We start from the raw sequence: 13,060 nt of genomic DNA on the forward strand, positions 1-13,060 counted from the left end.
TCAACGGGCGATGAAGCTCATCTCCACACAAGAGAGACATACATAGCCCACATCTGACGTTATCAAAACGCATACGCCGACTTTTATTTGGCAAAGAGTAGTGAACAACGAGATAAAAAACAAAACAGTTTACCCAAGCCTCTTTGGGCTGAGCTGGAAAGCGCCGTGAACGGTGCTAGTGCCTTCCTGCCAAGAATTACAAACAACTGCTGTCAAAAGCGGCTAACGTTCGCCGACAAGAAACGTTATGTAACGTAATATGCACACTGCTTAACTGTCCCTGATGGAAAAGCCACGTATCACTAGAGACCAGTGGACAAAACTAGAAGACAGAATAGTCTAGAATGGCTCGCTGCGAGACCCAGATATCCACGGAGGGTCTGTGCCAAACGAGGCCGCTCGCACGGCCCTGGCACGCAACCCGTCCTGTTTCGGGGCTTGCTGCTAGAAAAGACGTGATTTCAAGACACGACCCGCGCTGGACCCCTCCCTACAGGAACTGCAAGTTGTTGAGACTATTGTATATTAGACAGCAAAGCACATTTAGTTCGATAGCAGTGTTGTGTAGAGAAGCCGCAGCGACGAGCACGCAGACGAGTATCCTCTTGCTCTGCCGAACGGGATTTGAGACGACCGTTAAAGCAGCGTCAAAGCAGCGGCGGGCAGTAGTCCTAGGCGACGTCGCTACTATGCCATTTTGGAGAACCATTATCAGTTTAGATACGGATTTCATTTTGATACACTGGAGAACTTCCCTTCCCGTTCCGTTGCTTTTCTCAAATACGATGGCTCAACCCCATTCATATCAATAGTAGTGACTGTTGAGACTGTTTGATGGTGTGCCACCGTTCCGCGGCTTCATCGGTTCCTTCACCACGATCCGGACCCATCGGCGTTCAGCGTTTCATGGCTTTACCACATTGAAATACGAACCGGCTTCTCTAGTCCAACTGTGTTTTTAGCGGCCCTCGTAGATTGCCATTGCCACCGGTAACGAGTATCCGTGTGCCAGATCCTGTTTTATAGTCTAAAAAAAGCCGACGTACACCATGCACACGTGGTAAAACGTCGCAGGTTCTCGAGTTAGTCGATGCGGCCGCTGTTTTGACTACGCCTCGATCGAGGCAACGGTGTACCAGTGGCAACTTAACACGGCCAGTATAGTTCAGTACAAGCAGCACAAGACCATGGCAAATCGTTGTAAGGTTTGCAATATTGCCAATGAAGAGAGAGTCTCGAGTAACAGCATTTCTTGTCTCAACCCCCTGGCCTCTAGCAGAGAAGCGGCTCGTTATAACCGGCTTCTTGCTGCTACCGGGACAGTCTGCCAAAAAAGAATCAGGCTTTTACAGAGGCCATCGTTCGGAACAGGCAGGCTCAAAATGACTTCGCGCTATTGCGGCACTAATAAACTCAATCTCGAGCTGGTTTTCCCTTTGTGATACAGTGTCACCCAGCTGGGTAATTCATTGCCATGATATTGTGGACGCTATTAGGCAGCTGGCCTCAGGGAAGGCTTCTCTGTTCTCTCTATATGCATAGAGTTATCAAGCAGTGGCTGAAAGTACGCATCCGACAACGAATAGGACCGAGAGGCTGCCGAGGACAGTATGTACAGCCCGTTGAACAGTATCTCTTTATTAAGACTCTCGATAGCCGATGTTCTGTTACCGTGGCAATACCGTTAGGAAACGACGCTGATAATTCCGTGATATGTTTTCAGTCAAGATGGGCACCATCCTTCCCCTTTTCTGCTGTGCGGTACTAGTTGCCGTGGACCAGGCAGCGGCTGTGGAAGTCACGGCAGCTGGGGCGCTGTCAAGCCAGAAAGCGCCGTATCCTGTTGCCGGTCCGCAACCCGGCAAGTATATTGAGCCAAAGCCAGGTCAGTAAGGCGACTCGTGGATCATGCTTCTCATCCTCGATAGAATTGATTCTAGAGGTTGCTCAGTCCACCACCGGCTACGAGCTGCCGCTGCCTGACTTATCTGCTTTGGCTTCCCTCCAGTTCTCTGACGCTACAGTAGCCTCCGCGCTTACAATAATCTATGCGTCTTCTTTCCCAGCTTGTAAATACTGTTATCCCGGGCTTCAATAATCCGTTTTGCTTTCATATCGCCAGCGCCAGTTCTATGGTTGTCGGCAACATCGCGCACACGACTAATGAAAGGCTGGTATTCGGGTAAAGAACCACACAGCCGACAACGTTGAACTAAATTTAATGCACTTTCGCAGCCTTCAACCTTGGCTTTATGGCGTTCGGCGTTACTCTGAAAGTATGCCAGGAGTTACGACGTCTCTACCTGTGGAAGTAGTATTTTCATTGCGACTTCAGTGGCTGCTGTATCTGGGCCTTGTTCCACTCCTGGCAGTGTCGGTCTCATTAGTGTTTTCCGCGGTGGGATACTTCGGGTAAGTGGCACACACGAGACACATTCCGGAGTGCAGGCTTTGGATTGAGTGGTGTCTCTCAGTTTCCGTTATCCGGATCCAGCATTCGTCATCTGCGGCCCTCTGTGGGGATCCTACCTTCTCACAAACCTCGTACACATGCTCTTTGTTGCCAACGCTGCCAACATGTACTTGGGTAAACGCGAGTCGCTCTCATTACCCTGTTTGCCTGCCTTATGACACTATACCAGGACTCGGAAGACGGGTGTGGCTTTTGTTACCCCTATCTCTCGGCTCTTTGGGTTTCTACCTTCTGTGGGAGACTAAGAACCGAAGGATGGCACAAAATTTCATCACTGCGTAAGGGTGAACATGCCTGTACGCTTCCAGGTTCGCTCCACGTCTCTTTCTCATCAGATTTACCAGCGCCTTCGGTGCAGTGGCCGCTGTATCTATCATGCTCTCATACTTCTGTGCGCACGAGAACAGCCCCTTCGATCTTGTTTCTTTTATCACATATCCCACAGGGGTTAGTGCTCCGATTTCGCGTTTCGGTTGGCAGAATCAGGCGCATGCTTTTTCAGTTTCGATGGAGTGATCCCGAGGACGTTGGCATGCTCATACTCTTGGTATCCCTAGTCGGCAGTGGCATGAGAATCTTGGTCGCCAGGGATACACGGCAAGAGAGTCCCGGGTTTGGTAACTATTTGAAGGTGCCAAACATGGTGCAAGTGTTTGTTGATTTGTTCCACACAGGAGAAGACCGCGAGGGTACCCTGAGTCTCGCCAAAAAGCTCGTTACAGGTAGTTACGAGCGCATGAGCAGAACAGTTAGCTCAGTCTCCGTGGACTCTGCACCTTTCCTCTCATTTGCGGGCTCTCAAAGCGACATAGGAGTAAGGACCACACATTTGCCTTGTTTTAACGTACCTTTCCATGGTCAGAAAAAACATCCGACTGTAGACAAAAAGGGCTTTGGGAGGACCCGGTTATATGCCAGATGAGAGTGGTTCCCACCGTGGACTGAAGAGTCTTAATGGCAAAAATTTACTACAGGTAAGAATCAGTGAGTGGGGTATATCGATCGCTCGACATGAAAGAGAACAGAAGCTTGAGAGCGCGGAGGACTATGACACGAACGACTGCTCGACTGATGCTGATTCCCCTGTCTCTCTTCGTAGCGTAAGCGAAATATAGCCACTCTGCAATCACACCGATCAATTCCTCTGCTGCAGCCTTTGGGCGACTTGACTCCCATGACAGCATCTTCTGTCAAGGTGCTCCAGATATCGTCGAAGGACCTTCTCGACCAATACGATGCTTGCTTCTCTTCGGTGACAGTTGCCGAGACAGAAGACTTTTGCAGTGCTTTTTAGTTGCTCATGCAGAGGAGGGTGGCTGACAGAGAAGTGAGCGTAGTAAACCCCACCGGGTGATGCAGTTGCATCCAGTTCTTTCGCATAGCGGTCGCCAGTTTCTGCTATAGGTGAAACATATCGCGTGCTAAGCGACAAGATAACTGGCTACCCCCGGGTGGCCCCGTTTTATCAACTCAGCATTATCCGCTCAGAAAACACGAGAATCCCCGTAACAGCGCAACAACAATTTCCCTGTGTGGTTTTTGGGTGGCACAGTATTACACAAGGTGACAGCATCTCTGTGCCTGCTCTTCTTCGAGGTCCACCTTGGCACACTTGAATCGGGGTGAGAAGAAACCTGGTTGCATGAAACGGTCTGGTGTCTGCCGCAACTAGCATGGCAAGCGTCGCCGCCGCCAACGATGATAGTATTTGAAAATCGTCGTCCATGCTCGTACAAAGCCATTGGCGACGGAGACGTGAAACCCTTTTCTTCAACTATCTGTCTGTAGAGTTTAGCGGTTGGGCGAAGACTCCGGTGTTCCCTCCATGCATTGATTTCTCTATCCGGCTGCGCTTCCACGGAGTACAAGACCAACTGCGGCCGCATGCACGCCGATATGGCAATAACTTCTGACATCTACTTGCCGCTCCTCCCGCCATCCGCAGAACTTGTCGTAGGTCCCGAATCCTTAGCTTTTATTTCCAAGAAAACTGAAATACGGTTTGTTCAGGTTGATCTCTAAACAGGGTCATCCTCTGGATTTTTCCTTGGTAGTGCTTCGCCCCCTTCTACTCTCCTCCGCAAGGGGGTCCGGATCATTGATCCGTCTTTTTTCACCCATCGCCAATGATTGAATGCACACATTCGTTTTCAGCATAAGGCGTTTCAGTGCTGTTTTGTCTCGTCTCATTTGCGTGTTTTCTGAACCAGAGTAGGGTCACAGTGAACCCCAGTTTGGATGAGGCATGGACAAGCCGCTTCGGACAGCTGCACCAGCGCAACGATTCTGTACCCACGGAGGGTAAAACACGCCAACGAGGTAGCTTATAAATTCTGGTGCATCCTACGCGCGGTTCTTATTCGGCAATAAGTGGAGAGTGATGCGTCTATACGACGAACCCGCGACAAAGGCAAAGCATGTGGAGAGAATGGCAAACAAGCGGGTTGCACTGTGCCTGCAATCCACAACGGAATCGTTCGGCGCAGGCGACCAGAAGAAACAACGAACCAACTTCGAGCCAAATGTGGACTTCACTAGTGCAAGTTTTGATGCCCGGGCTGCACTTCGAGTTTCTGAATTGACTCCTCCCGTTGCCCAAGCTGCTGCGGTGGCCAACATCAAAACTGCGGAGATGTTGCTTCCATGGGCCGTTCAGGAACAAGCGGCTTCATCTGCAAGCAGCGAATATGATCACAGAGACAGGTTTTCGTCGCATACCAACAGAGATTTCGATGGGAGTTTGAGTGCGGCAAGGAATAAACAGTTCCGGAACGGTGCGTTCGTGCGTACCAACCGCGATTCGCCGACACCGCGAAGACAGTTGATGCGAATTTTTGCGGACAGCCTAAAGCGTGATGGATATGATCGTAAACTCTGTATGCTGCTGTGTGCGTGGTTGCAGATATGGTTGCGGCCGTCGCTGCCAGCAAGGCTGAAGCTGCTGGTATTGGAGATATCATCGAACAGAGATTTACAGGAGGTACGCATGTAATTCAGCCGGGCTGGCCGCATATCGCCTTCATGAGCTGATTGGCATCAGATTTACACTCTGAACATTTCTGCCGGTCTTAAAAGATTATGCGATTATGCCTCACGACGCGATGCTCCCTCTATGATGTGATCAGGATCGTCCTTAGAGGGGAGTAACGTTGACAGCATCGTCAGCTCGCTCCGACGCTGGGCCACGTCGGGCACACAAGTCAAGGTGCACGTAATGTGCCACGATCTTCTTCCTGGAGTGGGGGACGAAAATGCTCGAGCGCTGCTGGCTGGAACTGTACGGTGGTTCGATGAAAAGCTCAACATTCTCCTACAACCAGCTCGGCTGTTGGCCTACAAAAGGGATGACGGAACTACGGTCAACAACCCTCACAATCAGTTAGGCTGGGTGTATATTCGGTACGATAAGTTCCTTCTCACTGTCACCTTCCCTCTTTCAAAGGCAGAAATGGAGCCGAGACGTGCATACAGAAGAGGCAGTGCATGCAATCATAGGAAACGGCGCAGCCATGAATCAGGTTCATAGTGTGCGATGTCGTAAACACTGCTCCGATTGATGCGTTAAGTTCGGGAAGGTTGCTAGAACACTCGCAGTGGTATTGCACTATCACGCATCTCCTGTTCAAACTGTCAGCGAAATTATATGGAAAGACACAGCTCGAAGAGAGACGATGGAGCGACACTGGAAACTTTGTGAAATGCTTAGATGTTTCGTCACGTACTCGACCGTGGTCGGCTTGTTTGTATTGTCCCAGTGATACGCATACACACAAGTTTCTGCACAGCAGTATTATCGACAAAGAAACTAATGGGTTGTAGCTCTTGATCTAAGTCACTTCCCCATGTATTGCGTGCGTTTCAGATGCCATCAGGTGGCTGCCATCTCTGCCCTGACGGACGAGTAATGCTGCAAAGGATGCGTTTCGTTGCATTCAGCGGAGTGCGGTCGAGCGACTTCACCGCTTAAGTTTAAAATGGCCACCAAAGTGCCTCTGCTAAGTTTTGAGGGATACTTGTCCTTGGCGTTTTCCGTGTTGTTAAAAGTTGATGTAACCAAGTCCTTCCGACACTCTCTTCCCGCTGTCCCAGTGGCAAATTGTACCTTCCTGTTGCAGTCCGGACAAGCGAGATTGCACGTTCTCGCCAATGAACATCCAACATTTTACCTGACGGAACAAAGCTCAGAAACCTTTTGAAAGAAACGGGTTTCCGGGGACAGCCGCTCTCGGACGGTGGAGAGGCTCGAAGCGTCTCACACAGCGTACACACATTTTGAACTTATGATTGCAGCTACCGTCATGAACCTAGCACCCCCTTTTTTCATTCTTTTTCACATACGCCAAAACCAGCGAGAACCTAGACCATCGTTTACGTTTCTCCAGGTTCATGCTTGGTAGAAGACAATAACGATACATGAATGCTTCAAGGCGGTCTCCACCTCGGTCCACATCTCTATCTGCATGGCCACAAACATAACAAATATGCCCTCCGTTGTGAAAACAGGAAAACATGGGAACACTTGACAAACGAAGCTTCCTCAAGCAGCTTTGCTTGGGCCCTACCGTCTTTTGAATGACATGTATCGATTTCCAGTGTATCCTGCTTAAGACATAAACATGCAGATGCGTGAACGTGAATCCGTCCTAACTACTACCGGCCTGGTGCAAAAGGCGCTTCCATGCCGGAAATTGGACTGCCTTGCCTGTGCCTGTAGAAAAAGTGTCATGCTGGCTGTGTTCTCTCATTGTGGTCTCCGTTCATAACTGAGGTCCTAGCATCTGCTGTCTTTCAGTGGGCCACCCTTGAAAGGACGAAGCGAATCCCGGGAACAAAATTAAATTGCCGCACTGTAAAGCCACGGTAGGTTCCGTGACGGTCCCAACATCACCACGCTGGTCTTTTTCGCACTTATCGAACAGCGTCTTCTCCACTCTTCAGGAGTGGAATTGGAGCTTGTGCTTCCAAGAGAGCAGATGAAGACGGTGACGAAGAGAGCACAGTGTTATCCGTGGAGGTAGTGGCATAACTATTATGTGCCTTGGAAGTGGATATTGTAGACGTTTCTGTGGAAGAAATTTTCTGAAGGAACTCCGTCGCTAGAGCCTCTGCTTGTTGTTTTCCATATCTCTTACAACTAAACAATTTGCATCCGACATGGCCCGTGGACGATCCAACTGCATGTCCATCCTGGACCGCTCCCCCTCGATGATTCCTTCCTTCCTCCTCGAGTCTGAGGAACTGAGCAGCCATACTGTCCTCACTATTGTTCCTTCGAACTTCGTCCCCAGAACCATCTTCAGGTCTTTCGGCGTTCCCTTGATCACTCGAAACATCTCCCATTTTCTCCGTCTCCCGAGTCGCTTCGTCGGCAATATGGTGAACCGCAACCGCCCGGATATCATGATAGTATACCTTGCATGGTAATGGCTGATCGGGAGGAGGATATGGAGGCGCTTGACTTAGACTACTGAGACATGACTGAGCGTGCGAATGCGGAACAAAAGATTCTCCTAACTGGTGACGTTCAGGCCTCATACGTAATCGACCTGGCTCTGGATGCAGGGAACAGGAGGGCAACAGCTCCCGTGAGGGGTGCTGGCGAGCAATCCGCTCAGTGGGACTTTCAGAATGGGGAACAGTGCCTCTCTGAGGTGAGAAAAACCCACACATCGGCTGTTCTCGTGTAGGGATCGACTCTGCTTGCGCTGTCTTTCGGAACGAAGGAACGCTTTCTCCCGACGTAATCGACAGATTTTGCTTCTGGCCGTACGCCTTAACGTCCTGAGATAAAGGGGAGGGTGCCATAGCTGATTTTAGTCCATGGTAGGAGGGTGGAGGAGCGGGGGGAGTGAGAGTTTTCAAACTCTGTTCCCGGCCCCGTGTTGCCTGGCGCGAACAGGGGGGGGAAGGTGAATAAGGGAACGACACAGTTCCAGGATGCTGGCGGCTGGATGGCACAGCATTCGAAGAAGCAGAGGGCTGCAAAAGAAATGATAGAAATTGCAGGACAACACAGAGCTACAGCTTCTGTTTCGCTGCTGAAAACGAACAAACTTTTAACCCGATGCGACGTGAACAAAAGGAACCAAACAGAACAAAGCGGAGATGGCTACTTTATCAGGTCTGGGGTGTTGTTGCAGACGAAAACGATTCATTGTGAGACATTGGCGTGACCAACGACTATACACGTCATTGGGGGACAGAAGATGAAGCAGCAGCAAGGGTTTCCTCGAAAGAGAACCCGCCTCGAGCTGGGTGTAACTTCCGTGAAGGCGTACACCAGAACAAACGGACACTCATATACTTGGAGCGTTGGCAGCTTCACCTCGCCGACCAAGACGCTGCAAACAAATGCATATATACGGTAAAGGCTACTAGAGTCACCCACAGTGGCGATGCCACACGGATTGACTGTACCGCGCACAATACCAACGTTTTAGCGTTGTGCGGTAAATACAAGCACACGCATAGCTTCCCATATAAATATATCTTCTGCGCCACTACGACAGAGCACGGTGCCGAGTTGAAAGCGAGAGAAATCCAGTAGCACTTCCCACCATGCATGTTGCTGCGTTTACAACGGGAAGGACACGACCACCATTCATATTGCTGTGCGTGACACAACTACATTTCTGGCTTCAACGCATGCTACAGGGAACCAGCAATCATCGATCTTTCCACGTATTTCGTACCGAATCTCCGTTTGCCTGATGCTTCCGTAGCTGCCACAAGTCATGAATTATTCCCCCTAAAGAGCCTGCGTGAAAAAACGAGACTCACATGGTTGGACATCCTTGGAACCGCACCGTAAGGCCCTAAACGTGACGTGAAGGCGGTAGGCCTCTCTTTGGGTTGCCTGAGGGACAGAGAGCCGTCCCAGGATCCAGAAGGTCTTAGAGAGTGCAGCAATGTGTGCTCCTGCCTTCCCCGACGAATGCTCGCTTCTCGCTTTGCCTCCACATATTTCTCAGTGGCAGCGATGGCGTCTCGCAGTGCCTCTTGATCTGCCTCGATTGCATTTTTGATGGATTGGAACTTGCAAAGCCGTTCTGGGATCGCCCACGTGTACCGGTTTCGTTTTGGCTCTCCAGCAATCGGCGAGGATGGCGGCGATTTACCGCCTGGAGGCGTTTCAGTATTACCTCCGGAAATTTGGTCCCCCTCGACGACAGCCGATGGATGGACAGCCACACGGCAGTCCAACTGGAGGTACATGTTGCTCGAAGGACAAAGCTGTTTCCTTCAACTCCGCAGATCAAGGAATGAAGACGGTAGTCTTCAAGATCTGCAAAAATACAAACTTATATTCAATCGCAAGCGGATGTATCCGTACACTGAATATACAACGGTACCGAGGTATAAATGCGATTAAGACTGTACATGATTTTTACACACGAAACTTTTCTCTCCAGCAAAACAAGGCCAACGGACGGTTGCTTCCCCCCCTCCCCCTGCCCTTTACTTCTGATCGTGATTGGCCGTTCAAACGGTTCAGGGATTTCTCAAGGCAGCCACTAATGAAAGCAACGCTTGGTGTATTGGAAAAGAAGAAAAACAACACACTGCCGCGATTCCATTCGAGAAAGTTATCCACACTGACATCCACAAAAGTGGATACGTACATCTACATATACGCATGCATATGTGTGTATTCATAAATATGTGAATGCACACGATATGCCAATATGTATGCACTCACATATACATATATCTACCTAATTTTGTATACATGCATACATGCATACACTGTTTCTATATACGATATATGAATTTATATATGAATGACTGTATACGTCCTGAGGCTCCGCAGAACGGAGAATCTCAGCTCTGATACCGATATACAAGTGTAAAGAAAGTGAAGAAATATTTGGAAGAATGTCAAGCACACATGAGAGGGCTACTCTCCCCTTTTACCGCGAATAAACCGGAGACCCACGCAAGACAAACGAGTGTCGAATATTTTTATGTCTTTGTCTCGCGAGAGAGACATGCAAATCTGGTGGAATCTTTACTTTTCTCCGTATGAGTTTGCCGCAGTCTTTTGATTCAACATCTACCTTGTCCATCCTGCAGAACGCAATTCCGGATTACGGAGACGAAGCCACCTGCGTACTGAGACGCACCCATGGTATCAGCACTGACCTTTTCCATTATCCGACCAAAACAGCTAAAGCAACAAAGGAAACGGGTCTAGCCTTTGTGTTATGGGCCAGAGGAAGATAGAGGATGGGCTTTGCGCGGAATCTAAGGTGAGGCTGGGTTTCAAACTTTGCAAAGGAACACGCCATGCGCGACCTGCGTTTTGCCAGTGACAAAAAACCTTCTCCACTCTTCACACTTCGAAAGTCCTCTTTTCCCTTTGGGATATTACGACAGTGAGGCAGGCGTCTTAGTCTGACATTCAAAACGAAAGTTCACGCCTGAATGTGGTGGCCAGAAACCAAATATACCCGAACATTGCTACCGGAACCACTCTCGCTGGCAGTGCTCGTTGAAGACGAACAAACCAGCACCGGCAAACACGCTTCGCAGTCGAAGCCTGCGAAAAACGATAGGGTCTGTTCACCTGACAGAAACCACCGTAAAGAAGAACAAAATCTGAGAGGAGAGAGGCCCTCCAGCAAACAACACTGACGCAAGGGGTTGTACTGTGGTACTCCGTTCACTCTACCGGGTTTTAGAAAGAGGTGATCTTGCTTGTCATCGTCGTGACCTCACAAGACCTGATCGTAAATGTTCTTTGCGAATGAAAACAAAACTTGTTTTCAGGACTTTCTTGTGCATGACAATCACATGCTCGAAGCTGTTTTCTTTCGGCCGCACCAAGCAGCCGACCGTGGAATTCGATCTGCACATGATACACCTGAGATTTCAAATTTCCCTCTCTTGTCACACTTTCGGGTTTTCTGCCGGAAGTATACCTAGTTTGCTTTCCTCCCTTATCCTTCTTGTAGCATAAAACGGCATCATGCATAAAACAGTCTACAAGGGACTGCTATTGCGAATTCAGTTTTTTCATGGCTGTCTACATGGAGGTCGAAGACGAGTAGAGGGTCTTCTGAAGAAAGGGGACAGTTACACGTTCACGTGTTGTGCAGAAAACGGGAAAGAAAATAGCTTGTGATTCCTAACACGGACACTGAAACAACATGGGGACAAGAAAAACTTAGCACTGCCTGTCCATTCTCGTTGGACAGTCAACCACTATCTATTTAAAAAGCACTTGGATGAGGGCACTCGAGGACACATCCTCTGAGCACTTCTACGTCCTTGACCTGTAGCCCGAAATTATGCAGAAGCGCTGACGGCGTCGTGGATGCACTGTTAGAAAGAAAGTTGAGCGTTGCTCGTCACAGCGAACTAGGCAAAAAACGAAGATGGTGTGTCGCTGCAACTGTTTCACCGCCTGACGCTTGCAGAAATAGACGCACACGCGCCATAGCTTCCTGGCCATCTTCGTCCGTGCGTCCCTACTATCAGGAACAGAACCGACCCCCGAGGAAACGGAGATAAATATATTGTTAGACGTAAAACAAAATAAAAGCCGTAGTCGTGCGCCTCCTCCAGAGAGATTCCCGCAGTTGTGGATACAATGAGTTGTTGATTTCTCCTTGGAAAGAGTCTCCCATGCGGTGTTCTGCAACTTTCCACGGGGAAGACTCGGGGACGAAGAGAGACTCACTCTCAGACGGAGACCAGCCCGAAGCTTTATACGGCCTCTCAGCGCCCTGTTCTCTTCTCACAATGATTCAGTCTGCGATGGCCGAGTAGCATTTCGTGTTCACGTGCCTTCTTTGCTTTACCATTCTAGAATTCGCATTCTCTGAAGGCGAGCTGTTCCGCAGCCTATACTTCTGTGCCACATACAAGTCGTCACGAGCTCCTTGGTGGGTCTAGGAAAATCTAGCGTCGTCGACTCAAGCGCATACGAGACAGGACGCTTTTATATCTTTTGTCTGTTCGGATGGTATGCACCTCTCTATACACAAACATGCCTATACGGAACGGGGAAAAATCTACGGCGCCTTGAATACAACAGACAGGTTCCTTCTACGGTGTATCACCGTACCGAAAGACCTCTTCACACGGGACAACGCCTCCCTCGGCCCTGTTGTCGCAAAACGAACTCATCTGCTTCGACACTTGATTTCTGGATTGCAGTATTCCCTTATGCCCGTGACAGAGCAGCTTCCCGTTCGGCAGGAGCTGTAAAACAGTCGTGTATGAGGCCGTCGGAAGCGCTAGTTTAGATGGTGGTTTTCTAGGGCATTCTAATTTCACGTGTTTTTACTGTTGTCACCGCTTATGGCACAAATTTTGACCTGGTTACAGTATGAAGTGGCGTGGCTGATAAGAACGTAGACTGATCGCCAGCGCCATGCCACTGGCACCGTTACTATTATTCTCGTCCAAGTATACGCGTATCTATCTATCTATCTAGTCATATACAGATTTCGAATGCATGCGTGGTACGCGCCCGTAATGCGGATATGACAAATGGTAACTTGGAGGCGAGAGATGCCTAAGCATGAAAGGTTTTGTGCAAGCTGAAAATCGCGTTGATGCGGGCGTCAGCGACAAACTCCG

General features: G+C 49.5%; 1 protein-coding gene across 1 annotated transcript; it reads left to right on the forward strand.

Moving 5' to 3' along the window:
• Positions 1 to 4,357: 4,357 nt before the first annotated feature.
• Positions 4,358 to 6,378, forward strand: NCLIV_046440 (conserved hypothetical protein; the record flags this gene model as incomplete). Its single annotated transcript, XM_003884194.1, has 5 exons — positions 4,358 to 4,426; positions 4,684 to 4,774; positions 5,376 to 5,453; positions 5,599 to 5,872; positions 6,336 to 6,378. 5 exons carry the CDS (start codon positions 4,358 to 4,360, stop codon positions 6,376 to 6,378), a joined length of 555 nt encoding a protein of 184 aa, XP_003884243.1.
• Between the last annotated feature and the right edge of the window lie 6,682 nt (positions 6,379 to 13,060).

The sequence above is a fragment of the Neospora caninum genome, chromosome X (assembly GCF_000208865.1).
Source record: "Neospora caninum Liverpool complete genome, chromosome X".
NCBI lineage: Eukaryota > Apicomplexa > Conoidasida > Eucoccidiorida > Sarcocystidae > Neospora > Neospora caninum.